At 53.9% G+C, this 21609-nt stretch overlaps 1 protein-coding gene across 13 annotated transcripts in view; it reads left to right on the plus strand.

Moving 5' to 3' along the window:
- The window catches only part of EHMT1 (euchromatic histone lysine methyltransferase 1), a 178925-nt gene that overhangs the window by 128649 nt on the left and 28667 nt on the right, over positions 1-21609 (plus strand). For all 13 annotated transcript variants that reach the window (XM_075905437.2, XM_089772893.1, XM_075905436.2 and 10 more), the window contains 11 exons: positions 917-1062; positions 5700-5843; positions 7893-8119; positions 9022-9186; positions 10430-10512; positions 12096-12202; positions 13769-13891; positions 16966-17067; positions 17916-18020; positions 20075-20229; positions 21236-21403. In XM_075905437.2, coding sequence (XP_075761552.2) covers positions 917-1062; positions 5700-5843; positions 7893-8119; positions 9022-9186; positions 10430-10512; positions 12096-12202; positions 13769-13891; positions 16966-17067; positions 17916-18020; positions 20075-20229; positions 21236-21403 — 1525 coding nt within the window. The remainder of the gene's footprint in view (positions 1-916; positions 1063-5699; positions 5844-7892; positions 8120-9021; positions 9187-10429; positions 10513-12095; positions 12203-13768; positions 13892-16965; positions 17068-17915; positions 18021-20074; positions 20230-21235; positions 21404-21609) is intronic.

Consider the following 21609-nt stretch of genomic DNA (forward strand, 5'->3'; position numbering starts at 1 on the left):
GGTTCTTGGGAGCATAATACTTCCTGCTTGGGGACGTTCCCTACAAGATGAAAACGGATCGACTTCTCACCCCGAGAATGCTGTTGAGGCGGAGGGGGGAATGTTGATTTCTCAATGACACCAGAGGGGAATCTCTGCTGCGACCCTAAGATTAGTATGGGTGTTTCAACCTTCGCCCAGACCGAAACAACTCCCCTTTTGGAGCTTTTTGACTTCATTTGAAGACCTAATAGCTTCCCAAGCTTGAGGAAGACAGTTTAGAATTAGCCACGCGTAAATGTGTTGGAAGTTTTAAAAAACAATGTTGGTGTTTCTGTAACGCAAACACGTGAGGAACACGGTGCAGCTCTCTGGCTCAGACCAAATATGCCAAGGGATATTTTTTTTTCAAGCAAGTAATAAGCCTTTGCAAATAGAAACCAGTCCTGAAAAACTTTTCTCACATTCTGCTGTAATACAGCTTCAGACTTAACTTGCAGGGAGCCAACTGCAATTCCATCTGGTGTTACAATAACATATTGAGGGTCTGGACTCCTGGGTTCTCTGCTCCCTGCCACAGGTGCACGGTGTGACAGTGGGGAGGTCTCTCCTTCAGGGTGGGGCTTTCAGTTGTCCCAAGTGTCTGCTTCCTTTGCAGTCAGTGGTAAAATTCCCACGGGGAGCGGAGTTAGAACAATACTGGGCACTTCTGAAAACGCCACATTAAGTACCTTGATTTTCCCCATCTGTGGAATAGGGATAAGACCAAGTGCATACCTATGTTATGAGCTTTACCTGATGCTTGCACAGAGCTATGAGAACCTTGTTCGGAGGGGCTGTAGAAGAGCAAAGCATCGACAAACTGTGTCCTTTTCTTCTGTGTGGCTCTTCTCAGGAGGCCATTATGGAACTGATTGACTTGACTTTCACACTGTAGGTCTTTCTAATGGCCCTGAAGCAATGGAAGTGGATGGTCTTCAGGAAGTTCCTCTCTGTAGCTGTCGAATGGAAACCCCCAAGAGCCGAGAGATTACCACACTAGCCAACAACCAGTGCATGGCGACGGAGAGCGTGGACAATGAGGTAGGAGCCCCTCCTCTAGCTTCTCACAGATCTTCCTCCCATGGATGGTTTGGCCCCCTCTGTTTCATGTGCTGAGGGTTCTGCCTGCTCTTGTTTGGGTGAGCTCTTGGCTGTGCTAACTGGTTTGCAGTGGAGCCAAGGTCTTGACTTTGATGAAGGGAGTCTGAAGACTGGGTTGAGAACATTCGTGTGCTCAGTTTACGTACTAGTGATGCTCATAGAACCATAGATGATCAGGGCTGGAAGAGACCTTAGGAGGTCATCTACTCCAGCCCCTTGCTCAAAGCAGGACCAACCCTAATGAAATCATCCCGGCCAGGGCTTTGTCAAGGTTTTGTTAAAAACCTCTAGGGATGGAGATTTCACCCCCTCCCTAGGGAACCCATCCCAGTGCTTCACCACCCTCCTAGGGAAATAGTTTTTCCTAATAGCCAACCCAGATCTCCCCCGCTGCAACTTGAGACCATTGCTCCTTGTTCTGCCAACTGTCCCCACAGAGAACAGCCTCTCTCCATCCTCTTTGGAACCCCCCCTTCAGGTAGATGAAGGCTGCTATCAGATCCCCCCTCGCTCTTCTGCAGACTAAATAAGCCCAAATCTGTCAGCCTCTCCTCATAAAGCATGTACCCCAGCGCCCTAATAATTTTGATTGCCCTCCACAGGACTCTCCAACAGAGGGGAATAATCACTTCCCTTGCTCTGCTGGCAATGCTCCTCCTAATGCAGCCCAACAGCCTTCTTGGCAACAAGGGCCCACTGTTGACTCATATCCAGGGAAACACCCCTAGAGCCTTGGTGTGGAAAAGCCGGGAGACTGGCTCCCAGGTGTCACTAGGCAAGGAAGAGGAGATGGCTCTCTATCCCCCTGCAGACCTGGGGGTGGAATGATGGCTACGTTTATATTATGGTTCCACATTAAAAAACGTGGCTAATAGATGTGTTAGGTGTCTAGTGTGGATTGGATGTAAGCACAGCGTCAGAAGGGGTTATCAAAGGTTCTGAGCCACCCGCTGGCCTCTGTAACATTGGATAAAAGAGCCGTGAATCATTTCTGAACTCTTCACAAGCTGCTTGGAAGTGGATCCTTCACCGAAAGTGGGAGCGGGATGACATCTACTGTAATCCCCAGGTGCTTTTCAGTAGAACTGCTGCTTAGCCAGTTGGTCCCCAGCCTGTCGCAGTCCATGGGATTCTTCCATCCCAGGTGCCGGACTCTGTACTTGTCCTTGTTGAATCTCATCCGAATTCTTTTGGCCCAATCCTCCAATTTGTCCCTGCCCTCCAGTGTATCTACCTCTCCCCCCAGCTGAGTGTCATCCACGAACTTGCTGAAGGTGCAATCCATCCTCTCATCCAGGTCATTCATAAAGATGTTGAACAAATCCAACCCCAGAACTGACCCTTGGGACACTCCGTGTGATACCAGAGGCCAAACGGGCGTTGAGTTGTCGTCACTAGCCAGCTTTCTGCCACCTTACAGTCCATTCTCCCTAGCCATACTTCCTTAGCGTGCTGGCAAGAACACTGTGGGAGATGGTATCCAGAGCTTTGCTAACGTCGAGGTAGAGCACATCCACTGCTTTCCCAGATTCCCAGCTGAGTCCACGCCGAGGAGGTTTGGGACAGAGATCTCTTGGCCTGGCTCCTTGCTGACATGTGCTATAGCAGGTAAAGTGGCTGCCAGCTGCTTGGAAGCCACCCGCCTTCCCTCTGGCTCTTGCCCTGTGACTAGGCTCCCGAGGGAGGTAGCTCAGCTGCAAGAGCATGTGCAGCAGCCGCACCGCGGTGTGTGGATTTCTGGTGACAGGGGCATGGGGAGGAGTGAGCCGAAAGGGAGGAGGCAGTGGGAGAGGGAAGGTAAAGGTTGACACAGCAGCCGCATGGGGTATAGTGCAGGAGGCATCTTCCAGGCTGTGCAGAAGGGCTGTGGCAGGGTGAGAGCAGGATCCACTGCTGTGTCTGGCCAGAAAGCCCTTGCCCTGTCACTGGCCTGGGAACCCCAGTCCCAGCCTGCCCAGCACATCAGCCACCCCCGAAATCCAGGGCATGCCGCCCCTCAGTCCAGCACGAGTGGCGCGTGGGCAGCCGGGGGTTCTGTGCTGCTTGCTTCAGCCGGTGCAGCTGGGCTCTCCACGCCAAGGGCAATAAAATACATTTGCATGTGTCAGCAAGAGAAGCCCCCGGAGCCAGTTTCCCTTGATTACCCCGGAGCCAGAACAGACCTTTCCCGGTGCATGGAACGTGGTGCTGGAGCGGTTGCCTGCCCTCTAACTTCCCCTCCCCTGCGCTGCTCTTCTGCTAAAGGCTTTCCAGGTCCCCGAAGCCCCGGGCTGCCTTCAGGTTCTGCTGCCTGAAAATCGCTGTGCTTGTGACTTTCAGTGAATCACAGCTGGGCAGCCGGCGGCCCTGGAGTCAGTCCCTGCTTCACTCTCTCTGGAGCCTTGGGAGGTGCCACTTCTGGCAAGAAAACCAAATTGTTGAGCTTCCCTTTTAGTGGGCTGTGCTTCCCGGCAGGCGGGCTGCAGGCCTCGCTTTCCCTTGCCGAGTTGCTTGCATGGGGAGGGAGTCAGAATTAGTCTCATTCCTTTCTGGGCTCTGGAAAGAATCGGGAGGCAGTGGATCATTCACAGCCTGTTGCCTGCGTCTCAGTCACGTACGCACATGGACCACGTGGCAGAGGTGTCCCTAATGGGAAACGAGTTAGTCACTGAAGGGAAACACCCCTAGAGCCTTGGTGGGGAGAAGCCGGGAGACTCACTCCCCGGGGTCTCCAGGCAAGGAAGAGGAGATGGCTCTCTATGTATTTCCCCCTCCCCCGCCCGCAGACCTGGGGGTGGAATGATGGCCACGTTTATATTACGGTTTCACGTTAAAAACCGTCAATAAATGGCTATTAAATGTGTTAAGCGTGTTAGGTGTCTAGCGTGTATTTGGACGTAAGCACAGAAGGAGTTATCGAAGGTTCTAAGCCACCCGCTGGCCTCTGTAACGTTGGATAAAAGAGCCGTGAATCGTTTCTGAACTCTTCACATGCTGCCTGGAAGTGGATCCTTCACCGAAAGTGGGAGCAGGATGACATCGGGACTCTGAATACAGACAGGCCGGCTTGCCTTCCTCTGATCAGATTTGCTCAGTGTAGAAGTAGCACAAGGGAACTTGGTTGCTATTTTCCACTTAGACCTAGTGAGAGGTGGCCATTTTTATTAGTGGCTCTTCTGACCCAGGCGGTATAGGTTGGGCCTCCCTGGTCTGGAACCCTAGGGACCTGACCCGTCCCGACTGAGGGAATTTTCCGGATTTGGGGACTTCCCCTGCCATCAGCCTCCCAGGACACTACCCCTCCTTCCGGCTGGCTCCGCTCCAGCCCTGCCGCTACCTGGGCTTGGACTTGGCTCTGCCCCGCTGCCGCTACGCCGGATCGGGGCTCTGCGGCTGCCCCGCTGCTGCCGCACCTGGCCAGGGCTTACTGAAGATGGGGCTCCAAGGCTGCCCCGTTGCTGCCACGCCTGGTCAGGGCTCCGTGGCTGCCCCGCTGCTGCCACGCCCGGTCAGGGCTCCGTGGCTGCCTCGCTGCTGTCGCACCAGGTCAGGGCTCCGTGGCTGCCCCGCTGCTGCCACGCCAGGTCAAGGCTCAGTGGCTGCCCCGCTGTGCCGTGCCCAGTTGGGGCTCCCCGGGACAGGACTCGCCAGACCCAATAGTGGGGCTCCTCGCTGCTGAACTTCTGACTGGCTCACACTCCTGGGCGCCAGGGCTCTCTGGTCCAGGAACATCCGTGATCCTACCTAACGACAGATGTTGCGGGACCAGAGAGTCCCAGATTTAGGAGGTTCGACTTGTAGTATCGGTGTTTAGGCCCAGTGGTTTCGATTGGTAGGGATGTTTTTCACAATAGGCTTTCGTGTTATTGAAGAGGGGGAAGAGGAGGGGTTTGGAGGTGGCGGTGGAGGGTAAAGGTAAAATTTAAGGAGCTGGTGATAGTTTTGGAAACTCAAACATAACCCCACACTGCCTAGTGCTTGGTGCTCTGGAAGTGAAATTGACGAGAGGCGTAAGTGTGAATGAAGCAGAGTGAAGCATTAATCTCTGATCCAACAAAGCAGGCATGTCCGACAGTGGAAATAGGCGAACTAGCTAATCAGACATTCATGGCACCTCAATCCCTTGCAGGCCAGATTTATTTTTTAAATACACACAGTGCTCACATACATGGGCTAGTTCCAGTGTGGGGCCTCAGCAAGCACAAGCCATAATTGAATTGTCCAGCGATTCTCCCTCTGTCTCATTCAGCCGTGTTCACTAGGTCTTGTTTCCTCTGTCCATGACACCCTCCGTTTCTGGCAAAATGGGACTGCCCGTTCTGCTGCTGCTGCTGCTTGGCTCTCGTGTATTTCCAGTTCTGAGTTTCCTTATGAGGATTGAATGACTCTGGTCCATATGCATGTTAGTTAGTAAATGATGCATTTCTTCCTGGGAGAGCAGCTTTGCCCTGCTCTCGATAGGAGGGTGAATGCTGTCTGGCGCGCATCTGAGGGGCTGTGGAAGGGCCAGGTTTCGTCAGGCAGTCGGCTCAGGCAGAGAGGCTGGTCTGTGTGTTGGGCTCCAGTAACTGCATTTCCTTTCCTGGTTCCCATTCCAGCTGGGCCGATGCACAAACAGCGTGGTGAAATACGAGCTGATGCGCCCTTCGAACAAAGTCCAGCTCTTGGTGCTGTGCGAGGACCACAGAGGGAGGATGGTGAAACACCAGTGCTGCCCGGGCTGTGGCTACTTCTGCACTGCAGTAAGTCGCTCGTGACAACCCGGGGGCATGCAGATGTGCTGCGGGTGCCTAGCGACAGAGGCCCGCCACGCTGGCTTTCAGCGATCATGCATCTTTTCTCCCTCTCGCAGCTGGGCACTGCAACTTTCAGGGCTAGGGAATGGTCTAGTGGCAGCTAAGGAACATGCGCTGGGGCCTTTGAACTACCTTTGGCCTCCAGAGATACTTCAAAGAATACTATTGAGTGATCCTCTTTGACAGCCAGACCATGTTGGAGGCCTTGGGTGTCTTCACCTCCCTCCTCCCCACTAATCTCTCCCGCAATGACCTTTCCCAGTTCTACCTTCATACATTCCAAAGGTAGAAAGGACCCTGGCGACCATCCAGTCGGACCTTCTGTAGAACACAGGCCAGAGAACTACCCCCAAAATAATTCCTAGAGCAGAAAAACATCCCGTCTGGATTTAAAGATGGCCAGTGATGGGGAATCTGCACAGCCCTTGGAAAATTGTTCCAATGGTTTATTTCTTCTTCCATAATAAAAGTAGGTCTTAGTTCTCTGTAAATTACCCTGTGCACACAAGATCCGGGGTATCCCATGTGCACTGCTTTGCCATGGATTAGATAGTTAGAGCAAGACAAGGAGTTCTAGTCCCAGCTCTGCCAGCGAGCCAGCTCTGTGTTGCCTTGGTCCAGTCACTTAATTCATCCGTGCCTCAGTTTGCCTATTTGTAAACTTGGGGTAATGGTTAACTGATTCCCATAGCGATTCAGCTCACCCTGTCCTCTGATCTGTGATTGGCCAGTCTTGGTTCATAAATGCTATCCCAGAATGCATCAGTCTCTGCTATCACTGTTAGGTGGGCTTCAAGTAGCACTGGTGCCACAGAGTACTTGATGCTGTCCCAGAATCCATCAATCAGGAAGTGTTGGAGGGTTTTGGAGAGAGGAGAATGTCATGCGGCGCGACCCTGACAGCCAGTGCAGTGGGGTTCTGCAGCACACGGTTCTAGGGCTCTGTGTAAACACAAGAGTCACCCTGATTTACTAAGTTAGCTTAGAACAGAGGGTCTCAAACTCAAGGCCCATGGGCCATCTGCGGGATGGAGCATATTCGCAGTCCAGCCCACGGGGAGGCGTACACATCTGCCAGTCTCCTCCTATCCCCCAATCCCCGTCCTCTCCCCCCATTGCACCCTATCCTGAGGGACCTGGCCTTGGGGATTACTGGGGGGCTTGGTGTGGGGCGGCAGGCCCCCTCTTGCCTCCCCTTTCCGTGTGCTCCCTGAGGTGGTGAGAGCTGTGGGGAAGCAGAGTGCACTTGGCTGGGCCCCTCCCACCCCGGTATTCCCGAGGACGCATCCCTTGGGGGATGGGATGTGAGGGGGGTTGGTGTGAAGGGGTGGGACTTGGGGGACAGGGACTGTCATGCCCTCTCTGGTCTGCTGGGTCTCCCTGTCCAGATTGCAGATGTGCTCCGGTCCATAGATGGCCCGTGGGCTGTGATTTTAAGACCCCTGGCTTAGAAACTGCAGTCATGACGTCAGTGTAACCCCACACGTGGAGGCCCTTACATGGGGTTAGGAGTGTGCAACGCCAGCCATGAACTCCGTGTCAGTGGAGGCCTGCCATAGAGGACGGCTGTCAGATTTTCTGTGCCCCTTTCACTTGTGGAAGTATCTTGTCCTACGAGAGAGGATCCCCTGGGAATGGGGATGTGTTACCCCTGGGAATGGGGATGTGTTACCCCAGCATATAAGCCACTACAGCATGACACCCATTAGAGGTTGTGTGCCTAGAAACACACGCAAGAGCTTTGTTGTAGGGAGATGTTAGAGCAGAGAAGGGGGGAACCAAGACTCCGGGGTTCTATGCCAAGGGCACTTAGTGGCTCGATTTGTAATCACCGTTGTTTCTCCTGGCTGCCGATGTATTTCCCTGTACAGAGTGATAAGACTGGCCTATCGCACAGGGGCGTGGGGGTGATCTGACCTCCAGGGACAAAGCACACTGGAGAAACTTATGACTGAGCACGTGGATTTCTTCTGCACGATTTTCTTCTACCTCCAGGGAACTTTCATGGAGTGTCAGCCTGAAAGCAGCATTTCCCACCGGTTCCACAAGGACTGTGCCTCCCAGGTCAACGACATGAGCTACTGCCCGCACTGCGGGGAAGAGGCCTCAAAGGCGAAGGAGGTGACGATAGCGAAAGCAGACACGACCTCCACCGTGTTGCTGACCTACGAGCAGGAGAAGCCGGTGTCTCTGGAGGGAAGAGCAGACACCACCACGGGGGGGTGAGTCACTAGTCAGTGGAAGCATCGGGCCCTCCTCCGTGCCTTGATTTATGTCTGGCCCTCTCCCCCGTCACTGCTCCATGGGTCACCCAGGTTCCTAGTTCCAGCAGCAGGAAGCTGAAGGCTGCACCAGGAGGCTGCACTAGTTCTCCATCTCTGAAGACCTGGCCTCCCACATCACAAGTTAAATGACATGAGTCTCTGCCTGCACTGTCATCCATTCCCCAGAGACATTTGTCCCCCCCCCCCAGAGCCATTGAATGGCTCAGCACATCTTCCATTCTGCTCGAGAAGGGCCCAGAAAGAGCAGGGAGAGAGGCACAGCAGAGCTGCCTGGGGGCCTGGGACTAGAAGAGCAGTGGGGTCTGCAGGTCAGGATTAGGGCTGGCGGATGCAGTCTCGGGACAAGCTTGCATAGCGCCTGACCATAGCATGGGGGGGAGGGGCTCCGACCCACCGGCACGTGGGCAGAGAGACAGTCCAACCATCTACAGCACGAGAGGCAAATCGTCACCCGCTCCGCAAGTCTTCAGCGCTGCGCAGCGCTTGAGAGAGAGCCTCAGTCCTGAGGCGGAGCTGAACGGCGCCGCTTTCTTGTCACTTGCTCCCAGGACTGCTGGCCCCCACTCTCTGCCCCATGTCGCAGTGGTAGCTGCACCCACGAATACGTTACTGAGAGCGCAGCTGTGCTAAGGAGAGGGTAACGCTGCTTTGGGTCCGGGGAGAATTCTGGCCACGTGGCCATGAAATGCGTTTGTTCCCTTTTCAAAACCGCTTAAGCCGCTTGCATTTAAAACTCGTTTTGTTTCCTCCTTTGGCATCAGGGTGTGTGTGTGTCTGGACGGAGTGGTGACGTTTGGTTCTCTCTCTCTCTCTCTCTCTCTCTCTCTCTCTCCCATCAGTGGCACTGGAACACAGTTATCTGAGGAAGACAAGCCAGAGAGTTCGGCTACCGAGGGGTTTGATTTGGCCGGGTCTTCTGTTTTTGTGAAGCCTGCCACCGGCCTGCCTCAGGGACCAGTTAAAGAAACCTTGGAAAGCGCTTTGATTGCCCTGGACTCAGAAAAGTAAGAACCAGCCTCCAAGTCTCTCAGATGCCCCACAGGTTCATTGGGCGGGAACAAAGTCGGGTTTGCTCTATTTGGGCTTTGAGGCCCAGTACTACACAGCGTGTGTCTATTCGGCTCGGCCGTTCTCCATCTTCTGCTGCATCCACCATGCCGATGGACGGGTTAGTCAGCCTCCACACAGACCGTACTTACCTACGAGGGGTCCCCATGCACAGTCCTAGAACACCAGCAGGAGAGAACCCCAAAGCCAGGAGCTCCCTCTGCCTGGCTCCTTTGAACTTTCTCCCTTCGGACAGTTACCTAAATAGAAACACACTACGGGTTAGAACTCTCTAAACTGGGACTCTCTGGTCCGGCAGCATCTGTGGTCTGGCAGGGTTGTTGTAGGAACGGAGAGTCCTGGTGGAGGCCTAGTAGCAGGGAGTCCTACAGGGACAGCAGGGCAGTGAGCTGCCTGTAACGAGCTGCCAGCAAAGTTGTCCAGAGCGTGGCAGGGGGCTGTCCAGTGGAGCCGGGAGACCCACCATGTGGCTGCCTGGCGGGGTCGGGAGCCCCGGTGCGTGGCTGGCCGGCGGGGTCGGGAGCCCCGGTGCGCGGCTGGCCGGCGCGGTCGGGAGCCCCGGTGCGCGGCTGGCCGGCAGGGTCGGGAGCCCCGGTGCGCGGCTGGCCGGCGGGGTCGGGAGCCCCGGTGCGCGGCTGGCCGGCGGGGTCGGGAGCCCCGGTGCGCGGCTGGCCGGCGGGGTCGGGAGCCCCGGTGCGCGGCTGGCCGGCAGGGTCGGGAGCCCCGGTGCGCGGCTGGCCGGCGGGGTCGGGAGCCCCGGTGCGCGGCTGGCCGGCGGGGTCGGGAGCCCCGGTGCGCGGCTGGCCGGCGGGGTCGGGAGCCCCGGTGCGCGGCTGGCCGGCGGGGTCGGGAGCCCCGGTGCGCGGCTGGCTGGCAGAGAAAATGCAGCGTCCTCCTCTGACTCCTCGCTCTGTGTGTGCAGCCATGTGATGCGTGGCACTTGTGCGGGGGTGGGAAAAAGCCGAGCACTTGCAGTAGCCACATTCGTTCACTCTGCGAGGCAGGGCCGCTGGGTGAGCCCGAAGGCTCAGTGTGTGTGGTGTGGCAGCGGGGGGGGGGAGGAAGGTGCCCTTCAGGTGTTTCCTGGTGTTCCTGTGAAACCAGTGGCAGGGAGGTGGGGGCTGGGCTCTGGGGACTTTTCTTTAAGAGTCAGTAATAAGCCTGTTTCCCCTGCTGTAGACCCAAGAAGTTACGGTTCCACCCGAAGCAGCTGTACTTCTCTGCCAGGCAAGGGGAACTGCAGAAGGTCCTGCTTATGTTGGGTAAGTGGCACTTTGCCAGACGGTTGCTTGTTTGGCAGCATGCCAGCTCCTGCCAGTCACTTACCACAGTCCCGTTCCCAACTTTGCATTCCCCGTTGGCCCACGCGGGCAGGCGTTGGAAGCTAAGACGTGTCATTGACGATTGTTTCTCCTCTCTCTCATGCGTGGACCCACTGCCAACCTGTGTGTGAATCTGGACAGTTTTATACAGGTGTCCGGCCTTACCTACCCTCAAATGGTCTGTGTAATTTTCCAAACGAGCAGAAGTAGCCTGGTCTCATGCTGCGTGGGGGCTAGGGGGTGTTTACATGTTGTATGGAGGGTGTTTAAAATTAGGATTCCCAGTGAGTTTGCAGAAAATGAAAGATGTTCAGTGCACAGAGCTTTATTATTAGGGTCTTTAATCAGCTGCATCTGGAGGACAATTTTGAGATTCTGAGGTTGCTTTTATCACTGATCACATGAGAGTATTTGTTTTTCTTTTTGTCGAAAGATGAGTAATTTTTTTCTCTTGACCAGTTTTGCTGCTCAGTGGTGGTTAGTAGTGAATTTTTGCAGATTTTTTCAGTCTTTTCTCTTACCGGACACCTTTGTCCTTTTGGCAAATATCAGCAGCATTGTCTGAGTCCCTGGTAGCAATAACATTCAGTTCACTGGTGTTTTGTTTAATTACAACATCACCCTAAGTACTGTATTGTCACAGCCAGTCATCTGTGTCCGGCCGTCATCGTCATCTGGCAGTTTCTGCACAGCTATGAGAATATTGGACCAGATTGTCAGCTCGTGTTAACAGGAATAGCTTTGTTAGCTTCAGTGGAGCCCAGTGTTAATGGAGACAGAAGGAGAGCCCTAGAGATCCATCAAGGACTTGCTAGTGGTCCAGAGAGCCCAAGCGGGTCACATACTGTAGGTTTCTCCCTGTCTGAAGTGGTTAAAGTACTATCCTAGGAGCTGGGAAACCCTGGTTCAGTTCTCTGCTCTGCCACAGACTTCCTTTGTGACCTTGGGCAAGGCTTTTGGTCACTTTGTGCCTTAGTTTCCCATCTATAATGTAGGGAAAATTGTACTGCCCTGCCTCACAGAAGATAGATATGTTAGAGATCACACAGCATTTTGAGATCTGATGAAAAGCATCGTGTAAGGGTTAAGTAGTGGGGCAGTGGTGGCTGTTGTTATTTATTATAAAACAAGCTACAGATTAAATCATTTTGCTGTCAGTTCTCCATGTCAGCCGTTGCTTTTGCAGCCGCAGGGCTGTTTGAGAATTGTGACTGAAAGGGGAGGTGGCGTACAGGGTAGCACATGGGAAGAGAGGTATCCATGCGACTGTCTGTGTTAAAAGGTAGTTCATGCCATCTCTCAGACTACAGAAGTAGTCCCTCTTGGGTTTCATTGTTTTAGCACTTGGCCATAGCAGGGATGTAACAACCAGTTAAGATCCCAAGTGTGAAACTTTTGAAACAGCATAGAGGTAAATTACCTTCAGATTCTGGAGCCGTGAGCAGTGTCCCTCAGATGCTGCCTTGGTGCGGGTTCGCTGTTGATCTCTGGCTCCCAGCTGGACGTGTCTGTTTGTTTTTCAGTGGATGGGATTGACCCAAACTTCAAAATGGAGCACCAGAATAAGAGAACCCCTCTCCATGCTGCTGCAGAGTCTGGGCATGTGGACATCTGCCACATGCTGATTCAGGTTCGTCTCCATTTATAGTCTTACAAGTCAACAGGCTTCTCTCCCTGCCACGTCCTCCATCCCTTCACAGCCACAAAACATTCGGGAATTAACCTGCCAACCTTTCCTTTCCACGATTCCCCCTGCTCAATGATTTGATTTCCCTTGCAAATAAAAGCCATTGTAGCTCATTCTTCTGGTCTGTTGAGTGTGAGTTGATGGGATTTGGACTTCAGTAAGTTTGTAGGAAGGGAGACACCTGATTAACGCGAAGAACTGGAGTGCAAAGAACTGCTTTGCATTGGAACCCTTTTCATTGAATGGCTTTAAAAAAGGGGGCTTTTAAAACGCGTATTTCAGTAAAGCAGAATGAATAGGCCCATGTTTTGAAAGTGGCTGGTCATTTGGGGTGCCCAATTTGAGACACTTCAAAATGTGAACCTTCGATCTTAATCCTGTTCTTTTTATACGGGGAGTTGTTCTGATTGAAGCCAGTGGCACTCCTTGTGTGAGTGAGGCCTGCAGGATCCTTAAGGCCTTGTGGGACCGTTTTAAATGAATCGCAGGAATAGCACCTGGTAGAAGAATAATTCTGTTAAGAGGTGGCCATGACAGGAGCAGGGAGGGTGGGGACAAATGCAACAACTCCCGGGTTTCCTACAGCAAGGCTGTTGGGGCAACACACTACGGGCCAGTAACCATCCCCAGCTCCCCTAATCTGGAACACACCTTCCACCGTGTGAGTTGGGTGTTTTCACTTTTTAAAAGCAACAAAAACAAAGGGGGCCACTGAAGGGCTGCGGGGAGCAATGGGGACCCACCTTTATGTGTGTAGGCAAATCTAATCACCCGGTTACTGCTGTAGAAAGTCCTTCCTTAACAGGAGCAGCAAAATCCATGTGTTGCTCCTGCCTCTCTGGGCTTTGGAGGGGTTTTTTTTCCCTTCGTTTAGAAGCAGCTTATGAGTTATTGGGCAAAGCTCCAGGAATAAACAGGCCAAATGCCTTGCACAGTTGCATTCCCACAACAAATAAAGGGAAGATTTTCCCAGTCTACTCCGCACTGGCATAACTCTGCTCACATGGAAATCAATGGAAATTTTACCGTTGACCTCAACAGGAGTTGTCATCCCAGGCTGGGTGCTTTGAAAAACCCCATCCTTGGCCTTGGTGACGAGGTCGATCCAGAACAGCCTGGGATGATGGGGAGGGAAAACTGTTTCCTTGTCCCCATGGAGTTGATGGGCCCTTGGGAACCGAGAACTTCTCTTTGAGTGTAGCTGATACAGAGATTTTTGAGGCATCGTAAAGATCAGAGACTAGCTGTGAATTCTACAGGGCGAGTTAATAATGGCGACCCTCTAACACCAGCCGTCTGTTCCTTTGTGTTCCCAGTTACTGGATATGGAAGAGAGCAGATAATGTGAGTCTCAGAGAAAGATCAGTTTTGACTCCCCCACATCCCCTTTCTCTATGGGCGAATAGTTCTCGATAGACAACCTGCTGGCAGATCTGTATCCCCCCACCCTTCCTTTGTTAAATAGGAGCTAGTATAAAGGCTCTTGTATTTGCCTTGGCCATTGAACAGGCTGGTGCTAATATAGACACCTGCTCAGAGGACCAGAGGACCCCGCTGATGGAGGCCGCAGAGAATAACCATTTAGATGCTGTGAAGTACCTTATCAAGGCTGGCGCATTGGTTGATCCCAAGGTAACTGTTGATTCCTCGTTTTTCTCCTTGAGCAGCCTGTCAGGCTTGCCTTCCCATTCTTGGAGGGCGTAAGTCTGGAAGCAAGTTCCCAGGTGGAGAGGAAGGGGGAGGGAGCCTTTGGCATTTGGGTGGGGGCTGGCTGGTGGTAATACTTCTACAAAATGTATTTAACACCTAAGATTGCAAGCTCCTTGGGGCAAGGACTGTCTTGTGCCACATTAGTGTACAATGGGGATTTGCTCCAGGTTTGGGGCCTCTGGGTGCTACTGGAATGAAAATAATTCAGTAACAGTAGCGGGTAGGAATGTGAGCGACTAGTCGACCACTCGCTTCCCCTACCCTTTGCTGCCTCTGTCACAGAGAGGCAGCAAGGGTGGGGAGGAACAGGAGCCAGTGCTGCGGGAAACTGGCTTAAAAGCCGGCTCCCCTCGCACCGTCTCCGCAGGGGGCAAAGGGCAGAGGGGAAACAGCATGAGCAGGGATTGAAACAGCCCCGCTTGCACCATCCCGACTGCTGCTCCTCTCCCTTTGAAATGTACAAGAGCCGCAGGCGAGCGCCCTCTTGAAATTCCATCGACTTCTCGATTCGCTGATTCATCGAAATTTAACATCCCTCGTAGTGGGGTCTGAATTCAGTGGGCACAAAGAGAGTCCCAGCTTTTAGTCTCTGGCGCTGTGCTCTGTTAACTCAGCAGTAGGCTTTGGGGGGCAGTTTTTTAAAACGGCCTCTAATTAGTTGCCTGCACATCAGCTGAAGGTGAAAGAGAGGGTGTAACTGTCCAGTACTTGATTGTGTCGCTGTTTGCAAGCACAAAACTGCAGTGGCCAATTCAGCGGCTGTCTTGGAAATACAGCCCTTTAAATTAAACAAATACAATAAAAACGTGCCTGGCTAGTTGCCCGTAACGTGCTCTGCTTTCTTTGACCCTCTTGTAAAATACACGGCTGGATTATTAGTGTCATAAATCAGATGCCATTTAGAAGGCTGAAGCCCCTTCTCTCCACAAACTTTGTACAATTACCGCCTGCTCACTTCAGCTGCCTGCCTGTGATATTGCTACGGAACGTAGCAGGGTCGTGCTGATGCTTTGCCCCCTGAAGGAGCTGGCTGGTGGCTCTGGGATTATCTTGTTTCAGCTACAAGAGGCCACATGCAGCCTGTCGCTAGTTGCTGACAGTTCCTGGGGAGTCCTTCTCTAGCCTGTGGGGTTCAAATCAGCTGATGCCAGGGGCATCCCCGTGCCCTCTCCAAAGGCCTGGCATCTGATTTAATAGTGGCCCAGGGCAAAAAGATTTTTTTAAAGAAAGGTAAAAGAAAAAAAGCCCCCCAAACCCTTATTCGAACCAGAAAAACCAAATTAGAACTGCTACAACCCTGGGATCATTACTGAAATTCAATAATTGTTGCACTAATTAGTTTCCAGGATGATATTAGTCACGTTTGAAAGGAGCAGCCTTGCAGTGCAACATCAGCTGGGGCTCCTTGGCAGGGAGATGGCAGCTCCTCTGCTCCCCTCGCTGACAGGGGGATTGTCGAGCCTGAAAGGGCAAGTAATGACCTAGGGGACTCCTGGCCCCCCGGGAACTGCTGCTGTTCCCGTCAGAGGGAAATCCTGCTCTCATTGAAATCAGTGGGAGTTTGGGGGACTATGCCTCTGAGGTACGCGCCAAGGCTTCATTAACGGTTGGCTCTTGCTCGTCTTAGCAGAAGGGTGCTGCCGTTAGCCAGGGTCATGCAGAGCTATGAGGCTTTTGCACTTATTCTAACTATGACCCGGATTCCCAGCATGCTTTTCACTCGTGTCAAGCTTGTCGGGAACTTTGTGCATCCCCCATTCTTTGTGTGTGCGTGGCCTGCCAGCAGTCAGACGCACCCGTGGACTATCGACGCGCTGCGCTCTCGACCACGTGTGTCTGGGTGTGCCGGGCACTTTAGAGAGAGTAAAAACCTCTTCTTTGCCCTGAGGAGCTGTCAGGATGGAACCTGTCCAAAACCTCCCCTCCCCCATGCAGTGAAATCACTCCCCTGTGCTCTCTGTGGGCAGGGTGTCCTCAGGGTTGTGGTCCAGACTGTGCTGGCGCGTGTTGCTTCTGTGTTGACACGTGTTGCTTTTTGTGGGTTTCACGTGGAAGGATGAGGTGGTACGAATCGGGCAGCGGTGGCTGCTTTTGGGGTTTCATTTATTTCAGCCCCTTGGGGCTTGCTCTGGGTTAAGTTCGTGTGAGGTGAAAGTTTGGGTTCTCTCTCGTTCTGACTTTACTCATGGGTCTTGCCCCTTCCACCATCGTTCACACCTCAGGCCTCCGTCCCGGGGAAGACCCTGCACACAGTGACCCCAAAGGGGTTTTGCTTTCAGCCCTTGACTCTGAGTTTTCCCCAGCATCTTCAGACCCTCGTTCAGGCCTTGTCTCTGTGGGGCCCCCGTGGGGTTCCAGCGTGGCTGTGCCAGGGCAGCCCCCCATGTAGACATCCTGCCCCGGTGTGAGACGTGAAGTCGGGCTAAGAAAACCCCACGTGTAGCCAGCGCCTGAAGTTTCTAGTTGAGATTGTCTCTCTGAGCTCGGGCCTGAGGGGCCGTTGCAGCCTGTGCTGAAGCTCTGCCGAGGTGAAGGGGAGAATTCTCCCCAACACTTCCTGCCCCTCTGGCTTCCTGGGGAGCGCTAGGGGACACTGGGAGAGGGGACAGGGGAAGAAAGCCACCATCAATGGAGGGAGCAGCAACCAGCCAGCTCTGCAGTCGCTTCTGAGGGGGCCTTTTCATTCAGATCCCTTCACTTCCTCCCAGCCCCGCTGTGCTCCCTCGTGGCGGCTTGTCAGGGCTTCGCTTAGCACCTGTTGCCATTCCGGTGGGCACTGACTGTGGCTGCCCTTCCTCTCTCCTGACACCTACAGCAGGTGGCCCTCAAAAACAAGAGGCCTCTCCCAGGCCAGTGCTCTGACCACTAGCCTGCCTTTCCCCGGCATTCCCAAATACCGCGCTGGTCACACCAAGTGTGGCAGGTGCCGGGAAGGGTGGGAGAGGATTTTCCCGGAGTTTGAGTGATTTTTTTTTTTTTTTTTTTTGCCCCCTCAGGATGCCGAGGGCTCCACGTGTCTGCACTTGGCTGCCAAGAAAGGGCATTACGACGTAGTCCAGTACCTCCTCTCCAACGGGCAGATGGACGTCAACTGCCAGGTAAGGCCCGTCGGCGAGCCGCACACGTAAGGTAATCTGCTTTCCCTGGCTCCGGAGCTCTCGTCTGTCCCGGCCGTCTCAGCAGCTCACCGCCTGGGTACCCAGACGCTGCTGGGCCGATTTGGAAAAGCAAACGTGCTGAGCTAATGGGGTTGTGATCCATCAACAACTCCATCCTCTTTCCAGCCTTCAGGGCACCCATAGAGAGACCCTTCCACATGCCTGGGGCAGCCCAGCTCGCTGTGCTCTCTGCCACTTGCTGCTTCCTCCAGGCCTCCGCTGGTCCTGGGGCCTTTGGCTCAAGGATCCGTGAATAGAGCCTTAATCTGCCCCTGCAGGCCTGTCTCTCAGCCCCACCTTCCCGCTGTGGGACCAGAGAGGAAGCTGAGTGGGGGCCTATATGAGCTGCCCTTAGGGGCGGGGTGGGTCTGTCTGTCTGTCTCCGCCCTTCAGCCCGCCGTACATACATGTGTGGCAGGCCCCTCCCCCCTCCCGGTGTCTGTCTTGCTGTTTTGACACTTAGCCCAATTCACATACAGGTCTGAGCCCTAGTGCTTCAATCTTCTCTGCACAGACAGGCCCTTTCTCCCCCACCCCCCTCCTTGCAGTCTGTGGTGCGGCACCCGGATGCCGGCGTCGGGGGGGATGGGATTGAACGGCACATGGACGACAGCTGGACTTTCTCCACGGCCGTTGCAGCTCACGTGGCGGCGTGAGGCAAAGGGGGCCCGGAGCGCGTAGTGAGGTGCTGCCTGTTACGGCTGCAGTCTGCGGGACCAGGGGGAATCAAGGCAGGCGCTGCTTTGTCCATGCTGTGAGTGTGTCATGCTCTCCTTTCCCCTGGCCAGGACGACGGAGGCTGGACGCCGATGATCTGGGCCACTGAATACAAGCATGTCGAGCTGGTGAAGCTGTTGCTGTCCAAGGGGTCGGACATTAATATTCGAGACAACGTAAGACTCTTTCTGCAGTGAATGACACGCTTTATTTAAACGCTCCCCACACCAGTAGCCCCGATGGTACAGCCCTCTCGGAAAGGATTGCGGGGAGCGGTGGGTTTGATAGCCAGCCCAGCGTGGGAGGATCTCATATTTAAAAATCACGTCCCTAGCGTCTCTCCCGTTCCACGTAGCTGTCACGCCTGTGCCCCATGGTGCCTGCAGGGTGGAGCCCACCTAGAGCACACCACCATCTGCGCCCCAGACCGCTTGCGCCGTGGGGACTGGACGTGCAGAAGCCCTGCCCGCTCTGAACGATGTCCGTGGGCGCTGCAGGTGCTGAGCGCCTCTGAGGTCAGGCCTTTGGAGCCTGATTCCGCAAACCTGCCCTCGCGGGCGGAGTTACGGATGGGACTGCCTCCCCGGCCAGGATTGGTCACCTGAAATGCCATTCTCTGATTGGAAAGATCAAACATGGGGCAGAAATTAGGAATCAGGAGGGAAGATGATTGGAGAGGAGGAGATGGGCCAGGCCCGCCTCGGTTCCATTGATTACAGAGTGTTTCCCATTTTCCCATTCGACCTCTGCGAAGCTCTTGTGAGTCCAGAGGATGTAAGAAGCTGGTTCCCCCACTACCTCTCCCTGCCTTCCAGAAGCTGTCAGGGATACATAGAGGTACATGTGTCTCACCATAATCGGAGTGCGCCAGACTGTTCACTTGTAGCCACCTTTCCTCCCCTAAATGCCCCTCCTCTGTAGGAGCCTCTGTGTCTTGGGCAGCCGAGTACTTTCCAGGCAGGTCCAGCTCCGGCAAAGAACAAGAGCAAGAATCAGAGGTGGAAGGGGGCTTCCCAGATTGCAGCAATCGACTTCACAGCCGTTACACTGTTTCTGAGCACAGTGAATGAGATGGATCCTATCTGATCCATCGTACGAGTCTCCAGCTCCCAGACGCTTGGATCACACCTCAGTCTCACAGTGACAATCAAACCCTCCCGTCCAGCAGTCTCTCTGCAGGTGTCTGAGTTCCCCAAGAAGCAGGGCCGACGTCCAGCAGCTACTCGTTGTACGCCGTAAAGAGCCAGCTCCTGCTATCGTTACTCACATGGGGTAGTACTTTACTCCTCAGGCAACCCCGTTGATTTTAGTAAGTGTGAATAAACATGGCAGGAGCTGGAAAGGGGCCTCTCTGTTCTCTCAGTCCCCGATGGGTCGGCTGTGGAGCTGTATCCTTGCTGGATTAAATTAATCGTCAGAATTATATTTCGGATTGACTGCCCATTTCTAGATGGTGGCCTGTTGGGGAGTGGACACCCTGTAGAAAACGTGCCCCCTGCTCCCAGGCATCTGTTAGTAACTCAGGTCTTCCCTTTTGTGGCAAGATGAAGTAGCAAAGAATTAAGTACACGCTTTCTTGCCAGCTGTGAAAGGACCCCCTGTAATAATCATCATCATTAGGGTGTCACAGTCAGCCTCTCTGGCGCCTGTCATGCTGAAGGACTCCAAGGTGCACTACAAATTACACAGTAACAGAACCAAATAGGATCATTACTCAAAGCATCTCCATCAGCGAGATTAGTGTGCAGGGAGAGACTGGCTACACAGTTTTCAAGAGGGGCCTGAAATCAGGTTGCTCCCCTGCATCTGGCATCTGGCTTCTCAGACCTTTGTACTGTAACCTGTCCTCTGCTTGCTCCCCCGGGTTCTCCCTCTTTGATACTGTGGAGTTCGGAGACGGGCTGCTTTGGCTGGTTCAGCTCCGACGCTCTTCCCGGGTGCTCGTTTGTGTCAGTCGTGTCTCCCTGTGGATCGACCCACGGTTTTTTGCAGCTTAGAGAGAAATGGCTCATCTGTACAGATAAAGAGGCAATGCTGTAGTCTCGGTGTAGCCTCTGTGGAGCGCGGAGGCGGCTGTGCTGAGAACTCCCTGCCTGCCTGTTGCAGGGTTGTGCTGTCTGAGCAAGAGAAATACATGGAAGGAGAAGGCCGGCCATCTGTTTAACGGTGGGGTCCCAAAGTGCGGCGATCTTAGTGCACTAAACAGCCTCTCCTGTGTTTTCCCCTCCAGGAGGAGAATATTTGTTTGCACTGGGCAGCTTTTTCTGGCTGTGTTGACATAGCGGAGATATTGCTGGCTGCTAAGTGCGATTTACATGCAGTAAATATTCATGGAGACTCGCCACTGCACATCGCAGCCAGAGAGAACCGCTATGAGTGTGTTGTGTAAGTACGGCTCCTGCCACCTCTGCTTTTCTTGGTTACTTTGTTCACTTGTTGGGCCACCGGTTGGCAAGTGACGGACGGGCTAGGAAATGCCTTTCCCTTGGAACAAGAAACAGAATAGTAGGAAGAGCCTGATTGGACCTTGCTTTGCACCCAGGCAAAGAGGGTGTGAAACACATGGGGCTGATTCTCATTAAGACCACAACCCCCTTTGCACTCCTCTGGCAGGGGGAAGGGGCCTTCAATTGATGCCAGCTAAAATTGCCTCCTTTGTAAGGCAGCTTTCCACTGCCTGCGTGGTGTAAAAGGGGCCTGGGAGTAAGTGAGAGCCAGGCCGTCGCAGCCTGGTCCAGGAGCACATGCACAGCTGTGAAGGATTAGGCGAAGCACAAGGCAGTGCAGAAACAGGCCGAGTGGTTGTGAGCATGCCAGGGGAGCGTGCGACTGCGCCTAACAGCAGAACCGCTTCCTAGGGGTGTGGGGTGCAGGGCCGCTCCCCTTGCAAAGCAGTTGAGTGGAGGTTGCTGTCTTACAAGGCACGCAGCGGTCCCACTTAGCTGAGCGAGAGCTCCGTTTAGAGGGTGAAATTCACCCTCGTGCACAGAACTAGCACAGGGCCTATGCCCCTTTTGAAAGTTCAGTGGGACTTCATTGGGGCCTCGGCTTAGTTTCATGTCCATTTGGAGCCAGGCTGGTTATGAGCAAACTCCCTTTCACGCCTGGTGTCAGGTGCGGTTTGGACCCAGCTTTCTACAGTTGACAGGCTGATGTGCCCATCTGTCGCTCTCTCCGGCTTCCAAAATAACCACCAGCTTTAGAAGGTGCTGGCCAGGGAACTTGCTTCCTGAAAAGGGAACGGAGATGGCTGCTTTCTCTAGTGATGGAACCCGTTCTGAGTGACCCTGCTAGCGCGACCCTCAGGAGCGGCTGCCGAATGCCATTTGACTCTCCCTGCTCTGAGGTGTTCTTCCGGGGCGGGTTATCTATTGTGGTTGCTGTTTTGCAGCCTCTTTCTCTCCCGGGGTTCGGATGTCAGCTTGAAGAACAAGGAAGGCGAGACTCCCCTCCAGTGCTCAAGTCTCAACTCTCAGGTCTGGGTGGCTCTGCAGATGAACAAGACGCTCCGGGAATCCTCTACTGACAAACCTGCCCAGATAGAGAAGACGGTGAGCAGGTGAGAGTCTAGCTCGCTTCTTGTGAGAATGCCAAGGGAGAGCTCTCTGAGCGGAGGGATGCCACTGAAGGGCACGATTGTCTTTTAAGCCCTGTTGAATTGGCATGAGTGCAGCATGCGCTGAATCGGGGCTGCGTTTACGACTTGACCGATCCAACAGAAAGTAATCATTTATAAATCCAGTTGGAAAAATGGACTCCGAATGA

The sequence above is a fragment of the Pelodiscus sinensis genome, chromosome 23, assembly GCF_052426305.1.
Source record: "Pelodiscus sinensis isolate ZL-2025 chromosome 23, ASM5242630v1, whole genome shotgun sequence".
In the NCBI taxonomy this organism is placed as follows: Eukaryota; Metazoa; Chordata; order Testudines; family Trionychidae; genus Pelodiscus; species Pelodiscus sinensis.